At 47.5% G+C, this 13,983-nt stretch overlaps 2 protein-coding genes across 6 annotated transcripts; both read left to right on the forward strand.

The window, feature by feature from the left end:
- The first annotated feature begins 37 nt into the window (after nt 1-37).
- ercc5 (excision repair cross-complementation group 5) lies at nt 38-8,233 on the forward strand. 4 transcript variants are annotated; one of them, XM_060070513.1, is made up of 17 exons: nt 38-177; nt 277-371; nt 848-1,023; nt 1,217-1,332; nt 1,455-1,547; nt 1,636-1,717; nt 1,867-2,010; nt 2,199-2,412; nt 2,780-3,625; nt 3,848-3,999; nt 4,036-4,149; nt 4,499-4,618; nt 5,263-5,476; nt 6,137-6,281; nt 6,448-6,642; nt 7,010-7,094; nt 7,485-8,233. In XM_060070513.1, exons 2-17 carry the CDS (start codon nt 284-286, stop codon nt 8,013-8,015), a joined length of 3,315 nt encoding a protein of 1,104 aa, XP_059926496.1. In that variant the 5' UTR covers nt 38-177; nt 277-283; the 3' UTR covers nt 8,016-8,233. The 4 variants fall into 4 exon arrangements, with proteins under 4 accessions (XP_059926496.1, XP_059926494.1, XP_059926495.1 ...); XM_060070511.1 differs by having other exon boundaries at nt 3,848-4,149; XM_060070512.1 differs by having other exon boundaries at nt 142-170; nt 3,848-4,149.
- Nucleotides 8,234-8,400: 167 nt separating this feature from the next.
- Nucleotides 8,401-12,855, forward strand: mettl21e (methyltransferase like 21e). Of its 2 annotated transcripts, XM_060071454.1 has the most exons (5): nt 8,401-8,513; nt 9,111-9,298; nt 9,806-9,923; nt 10,031-10,128; nt 12,231-12,855. In XM_060071454.1, the coding sequence occupies exons 1-5, from the start codon at nt 8,483-8,485 to the stop codon at nt 12,519-12,521; spliced, it is 726 nt and encodes a 241-aa protein (XP_059927437.1). In that variant the 5' UTR covers nt 8,401-8,482; the 3' UTR covers nt 12,522-12,855. The 2 variants fall into 2 exon arrangements, with proteins under 2 accessions (XP_059927437.1, XP_059927436.1); XM_060071453.1 differs by lacking the exon at nt 8,401-8,513 and having other exon boundaries at nt 9,029-9,298.
- Nucleotides 12,856-13,983: the final 1,128 nt, after the last annotated feature.

Raw genomic sequence — 13,983 nt, forward strand, 5'->3', positions numbered from 1 at the left:
TTCTGAGCCAACAGCCTCCCTGAAAGGGACAGGAGGTTGGTCCTCTGATCTGAGAACACGGGGCTGTCGGCAGTGTAACCGTAAAATGTCCCCGACCTCACAACACGCACGGAACGAAAATATTGTAAACACTGCGGTCCAACATCTAGCTGCACCGCTGAACGTTCTCTGTTGGTTGTGTGTTCAATTCTATAAATAGATATTATATATTTCTAGAATTTACAGTTTTTTAATAAGAGCCCAAATAAAGGAGATTATTGCATATAACATTTACAGGTAGATCATGGGAGTCCACGGACTGTGGAAGTTACTGGAGAGTTCAGGAAGACCAATCAACCCGGAGAGTCTGGAGGGAAAGATCCTGGCTGTTGGTATCCTCTTTGTGTGTGTGTGTGTGTGTGTGTGTGTGTGTGTGTGTGTGTGTGTGTGTGTGTGTGTGTGTGTGTGTGTGTGTGTGTGTGTGTGTGTGTGTGTGTGTGTGTGTGTGTGTGTGTGTGTGTGTGTGTGTGTGTGTGTGTGTGTGTGTGTGTGTGTGTGTGTGTGTGTGTGTGTGTGTGTGTGTGTGTGTGTGTGTGTGTACAATCTTTATATAATAAAAATGATAGACTGATGATAGATTGTTATATTTTGCAGTTCGAAACTAGTGCAATAGTCAACTATTAATATAGCATTACAGTAAATACAGTAATCAGGTACATTAGCGGTGTCTTTTAGTAGTGCAATAGTAACTCATTAGAACAGCATTACAGTATAAAACAGGGACAGTACAGAGAGGTCTTTAAGTAGTGAGTTGTGTGTGTGTGTGTGTGTGTATGTGTTTAACTTATAACCTTAACCAGTGGTCCAGACATCAGTATCTGGCTGAACCAGGCTGTGAAGGGCGTGCGAGCTCGAGATGGGAGCAGTGTTCAGAACGCTCACCTCCTCACTCTGTTCCACCGGGTCTGCAAGCTGCTCTACTTCCGCGTCCGGCCCGTGTTTGTGTTCGACGGGGACGCTCCCCTGCTCAAGAGGCAGACTCTGGTACGTCTGGTGGTAGCATGTAGCTACGACGTACAGAACGAAGCTACAGCATATAGCTATCGCAGCATGTAAATCGAATGTCCTGTGTACAAGGTTTGTGTGATGTGACCGAGAGTGTACAGGTGTGTTGTGGTGTCCTAACGTTCTAGGCTTTGTACTGGGTGTGTGTGTTTGTTATTTTCTATCGTCCTAGGCTGTGAGGCGACAGAGGAGGGAGGAGCTGACCAGAGAGTCTAAACAGACCAACGAGAAACTCCTCAAGACGTTCCTCAAACGCAGAGCCATTCAGGCTGTTCTAGGAGAACAAAGGTCTATCTCTCGCTCTCTCTCTGTCTGTCTGTGTCTGTCTCTCTGTATCTCTGTCTCCCTTTTTGTCTCTTTCTCGCTCACTGTATATCTATCTCACTGTATGGGCGTCTCTTTCTCTCTAGTGAAGAGCCAGTCCTGAGTCTGTCAAATGTGAGGAAAGATGAGGAGGACATCTACATTCTGCCCGCTCTACCAGTTGTGGATAAGGAGAACAGGTGTGTGTGTATAAATCAATGCGCGTGTGTGTTTGTGTGTGTTTGTGTGTAAGTCATATAAGTTAACGTGGGCCTCTTGTCTCTGCAGCTCTGGAGAAGAAGAAGAAGAAGCAGCAGAAGATGAAGAGAGATCTGGAGATCATAAAACGGACAGCCATCACATGTATCAGGTCTGCCCTTAACCCTGAACCTTAACCATCACCTGTAACAGGTCAACCCTTGACACCCTTATCCTTAACCCTAACCCTTAACCTTAACCATCACATGTATCAAATCTATCTTAACTGTGGTGTGCGATGTGTTTGTGTGCACGTGTTAGGGAGAGATGCACGGTGATCCTAACTCAGTCGATATAAACGGTGAAGAGTTCAGCGATCTTCCTCTGGAGGTCAGACACCAGATCCTCAAAGACATGAAGGAGTTTAGCAAGAGACGCAGAACCATGTACCAGCCCCCCCCTGAGGTACAAACACACACACACACACACACACACACACACACACACACACACACACACACACACACACACACACACACACACACACACACACAGTGTGGTATGTCACACGGAAAGCAACATGGTGTGTGACGGGGCACGTCACATGATGTGCTACATGGTGTTTAACATGGTGTGTGATACGGTGTTTCCAGTGTTCTAGAGACTTCTCTCAGTACCAGCTGGAAGGCCTCCTGCAGAGGAAGCATCTGAACCACCGTCTGGTGGAGGTGGAGCGAGAGATGAACCAGAACAGCGCAGGGGCGGGGCCACAGCAATACAGAGACCAGGACCCTTCCAACCAGAACCAAACCATAGAGACACGCAGACTGCTCTCTGAGGACTCCACCCACTACATCCTCATTAAAGGTACAGACTCCGCCCACTATGGACTCCGCCCACTACATCCTCATTAAAGGTACAGACTCCGCCCACTACTGACTCCGCCCACTACATCCTCATTAAATGTACAGAATCCGCCCACTACAGACTCCGCCCACTACATCCTCATTAAATATACAGACTACACCACGCAATACTGACTCTGCCCAGCACATCATCATTTAATGTAACAGACTCCGCCCACTACTGACTCTGCCGTTCGACATCCTCATTAGGTGCACAGACTCCGACCACACTAGGCCCTAACCCAGACAGACTAGCCCAGACCAGACCCTAACCCAAGCTAGCCCAGACCAGACCCTGCTTTTGACCCTGTGTGTCCTCTGGGCTCCAGGTGGCCAGAAGAAGAAGGCGAAGGTCCCTGATAACCAGCCTGCAGCCCTCCCCTGGTCGGGGGGCCCGCTGTCAGGGGCCCGGAGGCCCCGGGCGGGCCGACCCCAGCCGCTGTGGAGCACCGTCTGCGAGGAGGAGGAGGAGGAAGAGGAGGAGGAAGAGAAGCAAGCCTCATCTTCCTCTTCGGCCCCCACACCCAACCACCTCCCCCCCTCCCCTCGCACCCTGCAGGCCATCCAGGCGGCCATGGAGAGCGGCTCAGAGGAGGAGCAGGAGCAGTTAGGGAGGAGGAGGAGGAGGAGTAGGAGCGTCTCCCCACGCACAGCTCTGGCCATCCAACAAGCCCTGGCTGAGGAAGGGGAGGAGGCAGGTCCACTCCCCACCCTACCACCAACACCACCACCGCTGCAGCTCCCCACTCCATCACCACCCCAGCTCCCCACCCTAACACCGCCACCAGTACAGCTCCACCCGCCAACACCACCCCCACCACCAAAGCTCCCCACTGCTTCACCCCCACAGCTCGACAGCAGCGCAACAGCGAATAGCCGGCCCGGTATGACTATTCCAACCAATCAGAAAGGCCGTGGGGTTGTCCTATCAGGTGGTTGGCTGGACAGCAGTTCAGAAGAGGAGGAGGTGATTAGAGAGGAGGTGCCCAGGGAGGAGAACAAACTAGGAGGGAGGAGGACAGTAGGGGAGATGTCGGACCGGTCGAAGCCGGGAGAGAAGGTTCCAGAACCCATCAAGATAAACGAGGAGGGGGAGGAGGGAGATCTTGTGTTGGTGGAGGAGGAGGAGGAGGAGGAGGATGAAGGTGTGATGGATGATGGGAGCGATTCAGAAGGTACGTTAACTTGCATAGTGTTCACTATGTAGTCAGTACTGTTGAGTGTTCACTTTGTTATTAGAGTACTGTAGAGTGTTCACTATGTTATTAGAGTACTGTTGAGTGTTCACTATGTTATTAGAGTACTGTAGAGTGTTCACTATGTTATTAGAGTACTGTTGAGGGTTCACTATGTTATTAGATTAATGCAGAGTGTTCATCATATTGTATCTTCACCAGATAGCTTCATCCAGGTCTCTGATGAGGAGGAGCCGAAACAGGAAGAGGATGATGATGTCACAGAACTAGGGGAAACGCCTCCGGCCTATTCGGCACGTCCAGGTACCCAGAATGATGAGGACCAGAAGGAGGAGGTAGAGCAGAAGGAGGAGGTAGAGCAGAAGGAGGAGGTACAGCAGAAGGAGGAGGTAGAGCAGAAGGAGGAGGTAGAGCAGAAGGACGAGGTACGGAAGGAGGCGGTACCGCAGACGGACGAGGAGGAGGAGGAGGAGGTTACCAAGGCGTGGGATGGTGTTGACATGGTAAGGATGGTATCCATGGTAACCAAGATGTTGTAGATCCCGGTTAACGAAATACAAGTTGAGAGGCTCTCGAACTTCAGTCATACCAAGTTTGAGTAGTGGTGAGAGGAGAGACAATCCTTCATCCTCATAATCTAGTGGACCAATGGCAGTACACTGGTCCTGGCTGGTCCAATACACAGCGTACTTGACCCGTTGATCTGGGCATCCTGAACACCACGTAGTGGCCGTAGCCCGATGTGACGCTTTGATTTGGTCGTCTACATAGCTGCGTGTACGGACACAACTATGTAGTCTGTACAGACACTGTTATGTTGATGAAGTATGCCGCAACGATGTTGTCCGGCAGGCCGAGCTGGAGGCGCTAGAGAGCTGTCTGGAGGAGGAGCAGGCCAGCCTGAGACAGCAGAAGGACAAGCAGGAGAGGACGGCGGCCAGCGTCAGCGGACAGATGTGCCTGGAGAGCCAGGTCAGGGGCGACATCACACACACACGCACACACACACCCACACACACACACAGATTCCCCCTGAGGTACGCAAACACAACCACACACCCCCCCCCCCCCACAAGTACAGACAGGCAAGGTACACACAGAGAGACACACACACACACACACACACACACACACACACACACACACACACACACACACACACACACACACACACACACACACACACACACACACACACACACACACACACACACACACACACACACACACACACACACACACACACAGGTCTGCTTTGAACATCACAGATACGATGTCTGACCAGCCTGGCAAGGCAGTCCGAATTTATTTATACAGCGCTTTCATGCACTTCAAAGTACTTCAAATAGAATCATCTTACTGTAAACAATTTAATGAAATCATAAAATAAGATGGATAAGTTTAAAATTTAGCAGAAAGTTAAAGCAAACATACACTAAATTGAAGTAATAAAATAGATATGGAAAAGAAAATAGTAAGTAAGTAAAAAAAAAAAAGTTTAATGTATTTAAGATTTAGCAGAATGCTAAAGCAAACATAAAAGTCTTCAGTCTTGTTTGAAAGTGGTCAGAGTCGGGGCAAGTCCTGAATCCTCATGGGGGTTGTCATGGTAACAGGAGCTGCTGCGTATGTTTGGCGTGCCGTACATGGTGGCGCCGTCGGAGGCGGAGGCCCAGTGTGCGTGTCTGGACCGCCGGGAGCTGACCCACGGGACCATCACAGACGACTCAGACGTCTGGCTGTTTGGAGGGAGACACGTCTACAGGAACTTCTTCAGCCAGAGCAAATACATAGAGCACTACCAGTACACTGACCTGCACAACCAGCTGGGTTAGTACCGCTAACTACCAGTACACTGACCTGCACAACCAGCTAGGTTAGTACTCACTACCAGTACACTGACCTGCACAACCAGCTAGGTTAGTACTCACTACCAGTACACTGACCTGCACAACCAGCTAGGTTAGTACTGCTAACTACCAGTACACTGACCTGCACAACCAGCTGGGTTAGTACTGCTAACTACCAGTACACTGACCTGTACAACCAGCTAGGTTAGTACTCACTACCAGTACACTGACCTGCACAACCAGCTAGGTTAGTACTCACTACCAGTACACTGACCTGCACAACCAGCTAGGTTAGTACTGCTAACTAGGTTAGCGCTCACTACCAGTACACTGACCTGCACAACCATCTGGGTTACTACTACTAACTAGGTTTGTACTAACTACCAGTACACTGACCTGCATAGCCTGCCAGGTTACTACTACTATCTAGGTTAGTACGAACTACAAATTAACTGAACGGCATAACCAGCTAGGTTAGTATTACTAACTAGGCTTGTACTGACTACAAATGCACTGACCTGCATAGCAAGCTAGGTTAGTACTACTAACTAGGTTAGTTGACAAACTAGGTTAGTAGAACCAACCAACATAAGTGAGCAACATGACCAATCCTTTATGTTATCATTATTTGTGTTTCCAGGTCTGGACCGCAGCAAGCTGATCAACATGGCGTACCTTCTGGGCAGCGACTACACCGACGGCGTCCCGGGGGTGGGCTACGTCACCGGCATGGAGATCCTGAACGAGTTCCCTGGACCCAATCTGGAGCCCCTCACTCAGCTCAGGTGGGTTCGACCAAACCTTCATGGATAACTTTAGGATCTTCTCACCTAGAACCCATCTCCCCATCATCTTGGGTCCATTAACGCACCACGGGGACATTATCTGTCATCATCTAACCCTAACCTGAATAGTTACTTAACTCTACTCCCTGTAACGTGTCTTCGGCAGCACATGGTGGTCGGCGGCCAAGCAGAGGAAGGCGTCGGACCCGCGGGACTCCAAGGTGAAGAAGAAGCTGCGCTCCCTCCAGCTGACGGCCGGCTTCCCCAATCCGCTCATAGCACAGGCCTACCTGCACCCCACCGTCGACCAATCAGAGAGCGCCTTCAGCTGGGGACGCCCTCACCTGGAGCAGATCAAAGAGTATCCTTCATGAGTGGAATTATTGGTGGAAGTGTGTGACAGCTGGTTTACGTTGTATGCTCTTGTTATGTCTTTAAATGTGTGTCAACTGATAAGAATATTGCCTTAAAACATTCAAAATTAACTACAATTATCAACTGAATGTGCGGGATAAAAGTTTTGACTTCATGTCAGACTGCCACACAACACTGTCTGTGTTGTGTGGCAGAGATACTACGTTAGTTAGCATTAAGCTCCAGCCCATACCATAATACCACTGTATTATGGGACACCACCACCTTCTAATAATATGCAGCCCACTATTTTGTTGAGGATTCATTTCACATCTCGCCAAATCGAGCACGATGCATCTTTAACGGTAGGACAGATTCTGCCAGAGTCGGTTTGGCTGGACCAATAAGAAGACAGACGAGGCTCTACAGCCAGTCATCAAACAGCTGAACAGCCAGCAGGTAGACACTCCCCCTTCTGTCATACTGTAGCCACGCCCCCCGTCATACAGTAGCCATGCCCTGTGCCTGTCATAGAATAGCCACGCCCCCCTCCGGTCATACTGTAGCCACGCCCCCCCCGTCATACAGTAGCCATGCCCCCGCCTGTCATAGAATAGCCACGCCCCCCTCTGGTCATACTGTAGCCACGCCCCCCCGTCACACAGTAGCCATACCCCCGCCTGTCATGGAATAGCCACGCCCCCCTCCGGTCATACGGTAGCCACGCCCCCTCCTGTCTCGTGCCTCTGATGTCACTTGATGTTAACTTTAGAAACCTGGTGGTAAAATCTATATAGGTGTAAGTGTATAAATGTAGTGAATGTGTCTCCCTCGCTCCCTCTCTCCCAGAGCCAGCCGCGAATCGACTCCTTCTTCCGCCAGGAGCAGCAGGAGCAGAAGGAGGTGCGCAGCACTAGGCTCCGCAGGGCGGTCACCTGCATGAAGAGGAAGGAGCGGGAGGAGCAGACGGAGGAGTCCCTCTCGCCTTCCAAATGCAAACAGGCCAAGCCAGCGGAGGGGAGGAAGGAGGTGTCCGTAGGGGGAGGGGGAGGGGGAGGGGAAGGGGGAGGAGGTGGCTTCCTGGGGGCAGAGGTTAGGGGAGAAGGAGCTCCTCTCAGTTCTCCGAGGAAGAGGAGGGAGGAGGAGGTCCCCCCCACGCCTCCCACGGGGGCGGAGGAGCCGGCCCGCTCCTCTCTCCTGCGGGGGGAGGAGCGGGGGGAGGAGAGCAGCGGTTCTGACAACAGCAGTGACGGGGGGCGGGATGTCACCATGGTAACGGCCAAGTCGGTGTTTGAGGGCAGCAGGGGGGGGCGGAGCAGGGGTGGGAGGGGCCGGGGGGGTAGGAGGGGGAGGGCAGGGGGAAGGAGGGGGAGGCTATAAAGTGAACCCTCCAGAGTTGTTGTTGTTGGAAGTTAATCAAGGATATTCGAGCAAGCTGGCGCTACCTAGCTCCTTAGCTTACTAGCCCCTGAGCTAACTATTCATCTACCATGTTAGCCATTAACTACCACTATACAGAGGTAGCCAGATCATGTTTTTCTGTTATGTCTGTATTTGTAATGACATATTTTTGGATTGAATAAAAAAAGTTGAATACATTTTGCATTATCAAGTTTTGTTCTCTAAATAATTGATAATGATTTCAATGCTTTGCATACATTTATTTGTCTTATTTTGGCCAATTTTGCAACTCATTTATATCTTTTAATAATCAACATGACACAAACACCGTGAGGAATGTGAGGTCAAGGGAGATCGCTGACAGCTGTTGCTGTGGGACATGGCTGTAAATATCTTTTAGCGTACAGCTATAAGCAGCGTCCTGGTGGGTCTGGCTTCACTTCAACATGGAGAGCTGCTCAGCCCTAGACACACAGGGTGAGTACCCTAGCCCGCTGCCAATACTGGTATTATTTACTAGAGAGTAACTTTTAATTCCTGATTTATTAAGTCACAGGGGCAGGGGTTTATGTGTCAAACAAATAAATACACACAGAAAGCCCTCAAGCTTACTAGAAAGCCAGCTAGCTATCTACCTATTCAATTAGCCCTCTAGTTCACTAGTCCTTTAGCCAACTAGCCATCTAGCAAAAAATACACGTAGCTTTTGTGTGAACATGCATGTGTGTGTGTGTGTGTGTGTGTGTGTGCGTGTGCGTGTGCGTGTGCGTGTGCGTGTGTGTGAAAAAAGACACGCACAAACTTAACCCTAACTCATAGGTGACTAATTATTGATGGTTGTGTTGTAACAGGTGTACTTGATGGAGTACTTGTTGGTATACTTTAGGGTGTAGCTGGTGGATGGGCTGTGGCTGGTGTATCTGATTGAGTACCTGAATGAGTATCTGAGGGTGCGGCTGATTATTGTGTTGTTGCTGCTGTTACTGGTGTAGCTGATGGAGTACCTGAGGGTGTACCTGATGGAGTTTCCTGAGGGTGTAGCTGAGGATGTAGCTGACGGTAGTGTTGTCACAGGGGGAGGTGATGGAGGAGCTGATGGTATAGCCGTAGCAGCTGATGCAGAGCTGGCTGCCTCCATCATGGCCCACCGCTCTCAGCCCTCCCTCATCTTGAACCAGGTCTGGGAGGGATTCTCCTTCGCTGGCAAGCAGATCCGCATCAAGGAATCCACCGAACTGTATGGAGCTGTGCTCTGGCCCTCGGTAGGAGAACTGGACCATACCAGTTGTAACTAGGTATTAACTGGTCGATACCTAGTTACAACTGGGCCGAGTAACGTCAATACTTAGTTACAACTAGACCAAGTAACGTCAATGCCAAGTTGCATCTTGACCTAGTTACCTCTTGACCTATTAACGTCAATACCTAGTTACATCTAGACCCAGTAACGTCAATACCTAGTTACATCTGGACCGAGTAACATCAATACCTAGTTACATCTGGACGGAGTAACATCAATACCTAGTTACATTTTGACCGAGTAAGGTCGATACCTAGTTACATCTGGACCTAGTAAGGTCATTACCTAGTTACATCTGGACCCAGTTACGTCTTGACCTAGTTACGTCCATGCCTAGTAACATCTGGACCAAGTTACCTCTACACCTTGTTACATCTTGACCAAGTTACATCTGGACCAATTTATATCTGGAACTAGTTACATCTGGACGGTTGTGTCTGAACCCATTGTCCTCCCTTCCTGTCATCAGGCGATTGTATTGTGTCACTTCCTGGAGAACAACCTTGACAAGTACAACATGGCGGATAAAAACGTGATGGAGCTAGGAGCAGGAACTGGCTTGGCCTCCATCGTCTCCAGTCTGCTAGGTATATATTATATTATGTTAACCTACATTGTATGATGTCCTTGAATGTATATTTTATAGAAATATATAATATAATATACAATAATAACCCCTGACCTCTTCTCTTAGGGGCCAAGGTCACCTCCACTGACCTCCCCGAGATTTTGGCAAACCTCACCTACAATGTCCAGCGCAACACTAAGGACCACTGCAGATACACACCAGTGGTCAGTCACACTAGGGACCGAATCCTCTTCCCTAGGATAAAGGATCTACCTCCGACATATTTATGACCCATCTCTCTTGTATTATTAACTTTCTAACACGTATATTATCCACTGTATCTCTAACATATGATATACTGCATCTCTAAAAGATAAGTAGTCTACTGTATCTTATATAATATCGCCTGTATCGCAAACATATATATATTATATACCTGTAAAAGATTTATTATATCTCTAACACATATTATCGACTACTCAATCTCTTCCACATTATTTGCTTTATCTCTAATATACATTATTAGCTCCTGTATCTCAAATCGATATATTATCTATAACGGATATATTATCTACTGTATCTCAAATATCTATATTATCTATCTCTTAAGGATATATTATCTACTGTATTGATAATAGATACATATGATCTATCTCTAACATATATATTATGTACTGTTTCTCTATAAAGTATATTATCAGATTCTACGGTATCTCTTATAGATATATATTTGTATCACTAACATTTATATTATGTACTGTGACCCTAACATATACTATTTACTGTATCTCCCAAGGATATATTATCTCCTGAATCTCCAAAATATATATTATGTACTGTATCTCTAATATATCTATCTCTAACAGATATATTATGTACTGTATCTCTTACAGATAAATGATCTACTGTATCCCAAACATATATATAATATACTGCACATGTGATCGATTTATTATCCACTGTATCTCATATATATATATATACAGTATATATATGTATATGAAGTACTGTATCTCTGACAGATGTATTATCTGCTGTAGCTCTAATATATATATAGTATTTCCTGTATCTCTTCTACTGTTTCTCTAATATTTATTATCTATCTAACAGATATATGATCTGCTGTAATTCCAACCGTTATCTATCTAATGTACATTCAACAGATATATTATCTACTGTAATCTCTAAAAGCCTTCAAAATAACTATTATCCATTTCAAACCGAACTATTATCGACTGTATCTTCAACATATGTACGATTTACTGTATTTTATATGAGCCATATCTAGATATATTATCAACAATATCTCTAATTGATATAACTTTTGTACCTCCATAAATTATATAATCCATCTCTAACAGATATATTATCTACTGTATCTCTAATATATAATGCATCTCTAACACATATCGTCAGAGATGATCACATCATCTCTGACAGATATATTATCTAATGTATCTCTATAATATATATAATGCATTTCTAACATATATCTTCAGAGATGATCACGTCATCATCTGACAGATATATTATTATATATAATAAGTATTATTATATATATGATGTTATAATCCTCACTGACTTTTACAGATGCTCCATAGAGAGCAGCCTCTCTGGCTGCATTACTGCCTGGTACGGCAGCTGCCATGCTGCTGATCCAAGCCCTCCCGGGGGTGGTGAAGACAGAGGAGCACGTCACCGGGTGCCTTCTCCCCTCTGGGCAAGGCCTCGCCTTAGGAAAACCACGGGAAATCCTAACAGGCTTAAGCCACGCATGCTACGGACTGTTATCTGCTTCGCATTGCTGCTGTTGGCCGGGTAGACTTCACCGGAGCACTCGGACACAGACTTCCAGACTGACACTTCTTCCCCCAGGCAATCAGGCTTCTCCACCTGCAACCCTAATCCTGTTGATCATATTGAACACACTAACACTGCTACACAAGCTCTGGTCACTTTTACATTCAATGTATATTCCCTACATTTTAATGTACATAACCATCTGCACAGCTCCACCTTATATATGTCATGTTTTTATTTTTATTTATATGTATTTTATATATATTTATCAACTATTTTTAGATTTAGATTTTCTTTTATTATACTAAATTTGATGTCTTCTTGAAAATGTCTTCAACATATTTGTTGCTGGGCATAAGGAATTTCCCTGTTCAGAATAACCCTGTGTTGTACTTTGCAAATGACAAATAAAACGCTTTGACACTTTAACAGCTCTATTATCCACACCTACCAGAAACATTATCTACCGTACCGTAAACAAATACACGAACCACCTCTAAACGTCCGATTATCTCTCCTACTCGAGGTGACGGAGCTGTCCTGGGGCCAGCAGTTGGAGGAGCGGTTCCCTCGATCGACCCACCACTACGACTACGTGCTGGCGGCCGACGTGGTCTACCACCACCCCTTCCTCCAGGAGCTCCTGGAAACCCTTGAGCACCTCTGCCAGCCGGGGACGCAGGTCCTGTGGGCCATGCGCTTCCGCATGGACATAGAGAACCGCTTTGTAGAACGCTTCCAGCAGCGCTTCAGCATGGAGCTGCTGTACGACCTGCCCAGCCTCAACATCAAGCTGTACCGAGGCTGGAAACCATAGCCTACCGGTGGACCCTGGCCTCTACACCTCTACTGTAGGAACGCCATAGCCCTACTGAAGGACCATGTGTAACACTCTAGCCCACTGTAGATCCATAGCACTACTGAAGAACCTCTGCTGTCGGATCCGAGCCTACTGTACAGCTTCTATTGTAACACCATATCCCTACTGTAGGACGATAGCCTACTGTAACACCATAGCCATATGTAACACTCCAACCTCCTGTTAATCTTGATTTTCACCTTTATTTACATACGTGTGGGTGTGTGCGTGCGTGCATCTGTCTGTGCACTTGTGTGCAGGATTAAAAGCCGAAATCATACTCACTACCAAATGATTCTGGTTTTATTTTAGTTTAGATTCTGTATTATCAGGTATTACATCGCAGTACATTTAAGGGCTACATTAAGAAACAAAATTGAGATATGGGCCACGATGTGGTGGTCTTAACACGTGAGTTTTAAGCTTGCGTTGGAAGATGGGTAGGGTTTTCAGCCTCACAGATCTCAGTGGGGAACTCGTTACACCATTGTGGAGCCAGGACAGCAAGCAATCAATGTTTAGTTGAGTGTCAGTTGCTGCTGGTGTCAACCCGTAGGGAGGGAGAAGCAGATGGGCCGGGGTGTATGGTTTGACCATGTCCTGGATGTACATGGCCGGAGCGAATCACAGCATGGGAGGCAAGTGCCAGTGACCTGATCTAAGCAGCCACAGGTTGCCAGTGCAGGGTGGCGAGTCGTGAACTGTGGGACACCTTGGGTAAGGTTAAAGGCCAGCCGGTCTGCTGCATTGGGCTGCACATGATGAATGGCACATGCAGGCAGACCAGCTAGAAGTGAGTTGCAGTAGTCGGGCCAAAAGTCCGGACCAGAAACTGTGTGGCCTGGGTAGGGAACGGACGTATCCTCCTGAAGATCCCCCTCTGTCCCTCAATACAGGCACACCCCAAGGCTGTGTGCTCTCACCCTATCTATTCTCCCTTTACACAAACCAGGTGACATGCCACCACAGCTCTGTGGTGGCATGTCACATACCCGTGCACGTTGATCTACCGTGCACAGATCAACCAAGCAGTGGCCTGGTGCACCGACCATGATCTCTTACTCAACTCAACAAAAACCAAAAGAACTCAACGTCGACCCAAGATGCCAGCCATCCCCCCCAAGACTCCTGTGCTCATTAAAGGCGAATCCATCTCCATCACTGACACATTCAAACTCCTTGGCACCCACATCAGCAACAACCTCAAATGGAATATAAACGCAGACCACATCTATAAAAAAAAGCCCAGCAAAGACTTTTTTTCATCTCAGTCAGCTCAAGAAGTTCAGAGTGAGGTCCCATCTCCTGCTCCGCTTCTATGCAGCCATCGTCGAAAGCCTTCTCACCTCATCCATCACAGTCTGGTTAGGCAGTCGCGACGGACTCTCCCCGAAGAAATTACAGCGCATCATTAACAGAG

This window comes from Gadus macrocephalus, chromosome 14 (assembly GCF_031168955.1).
Source record: "Gadus macrocephalus chromosome 14, ASM3116895v1".
NCBI lineage: Eukaryota > Metazoa > Chordata > Actinopteri > Gadiformes > Gadidae > Gadus > Gadus macrocephalus.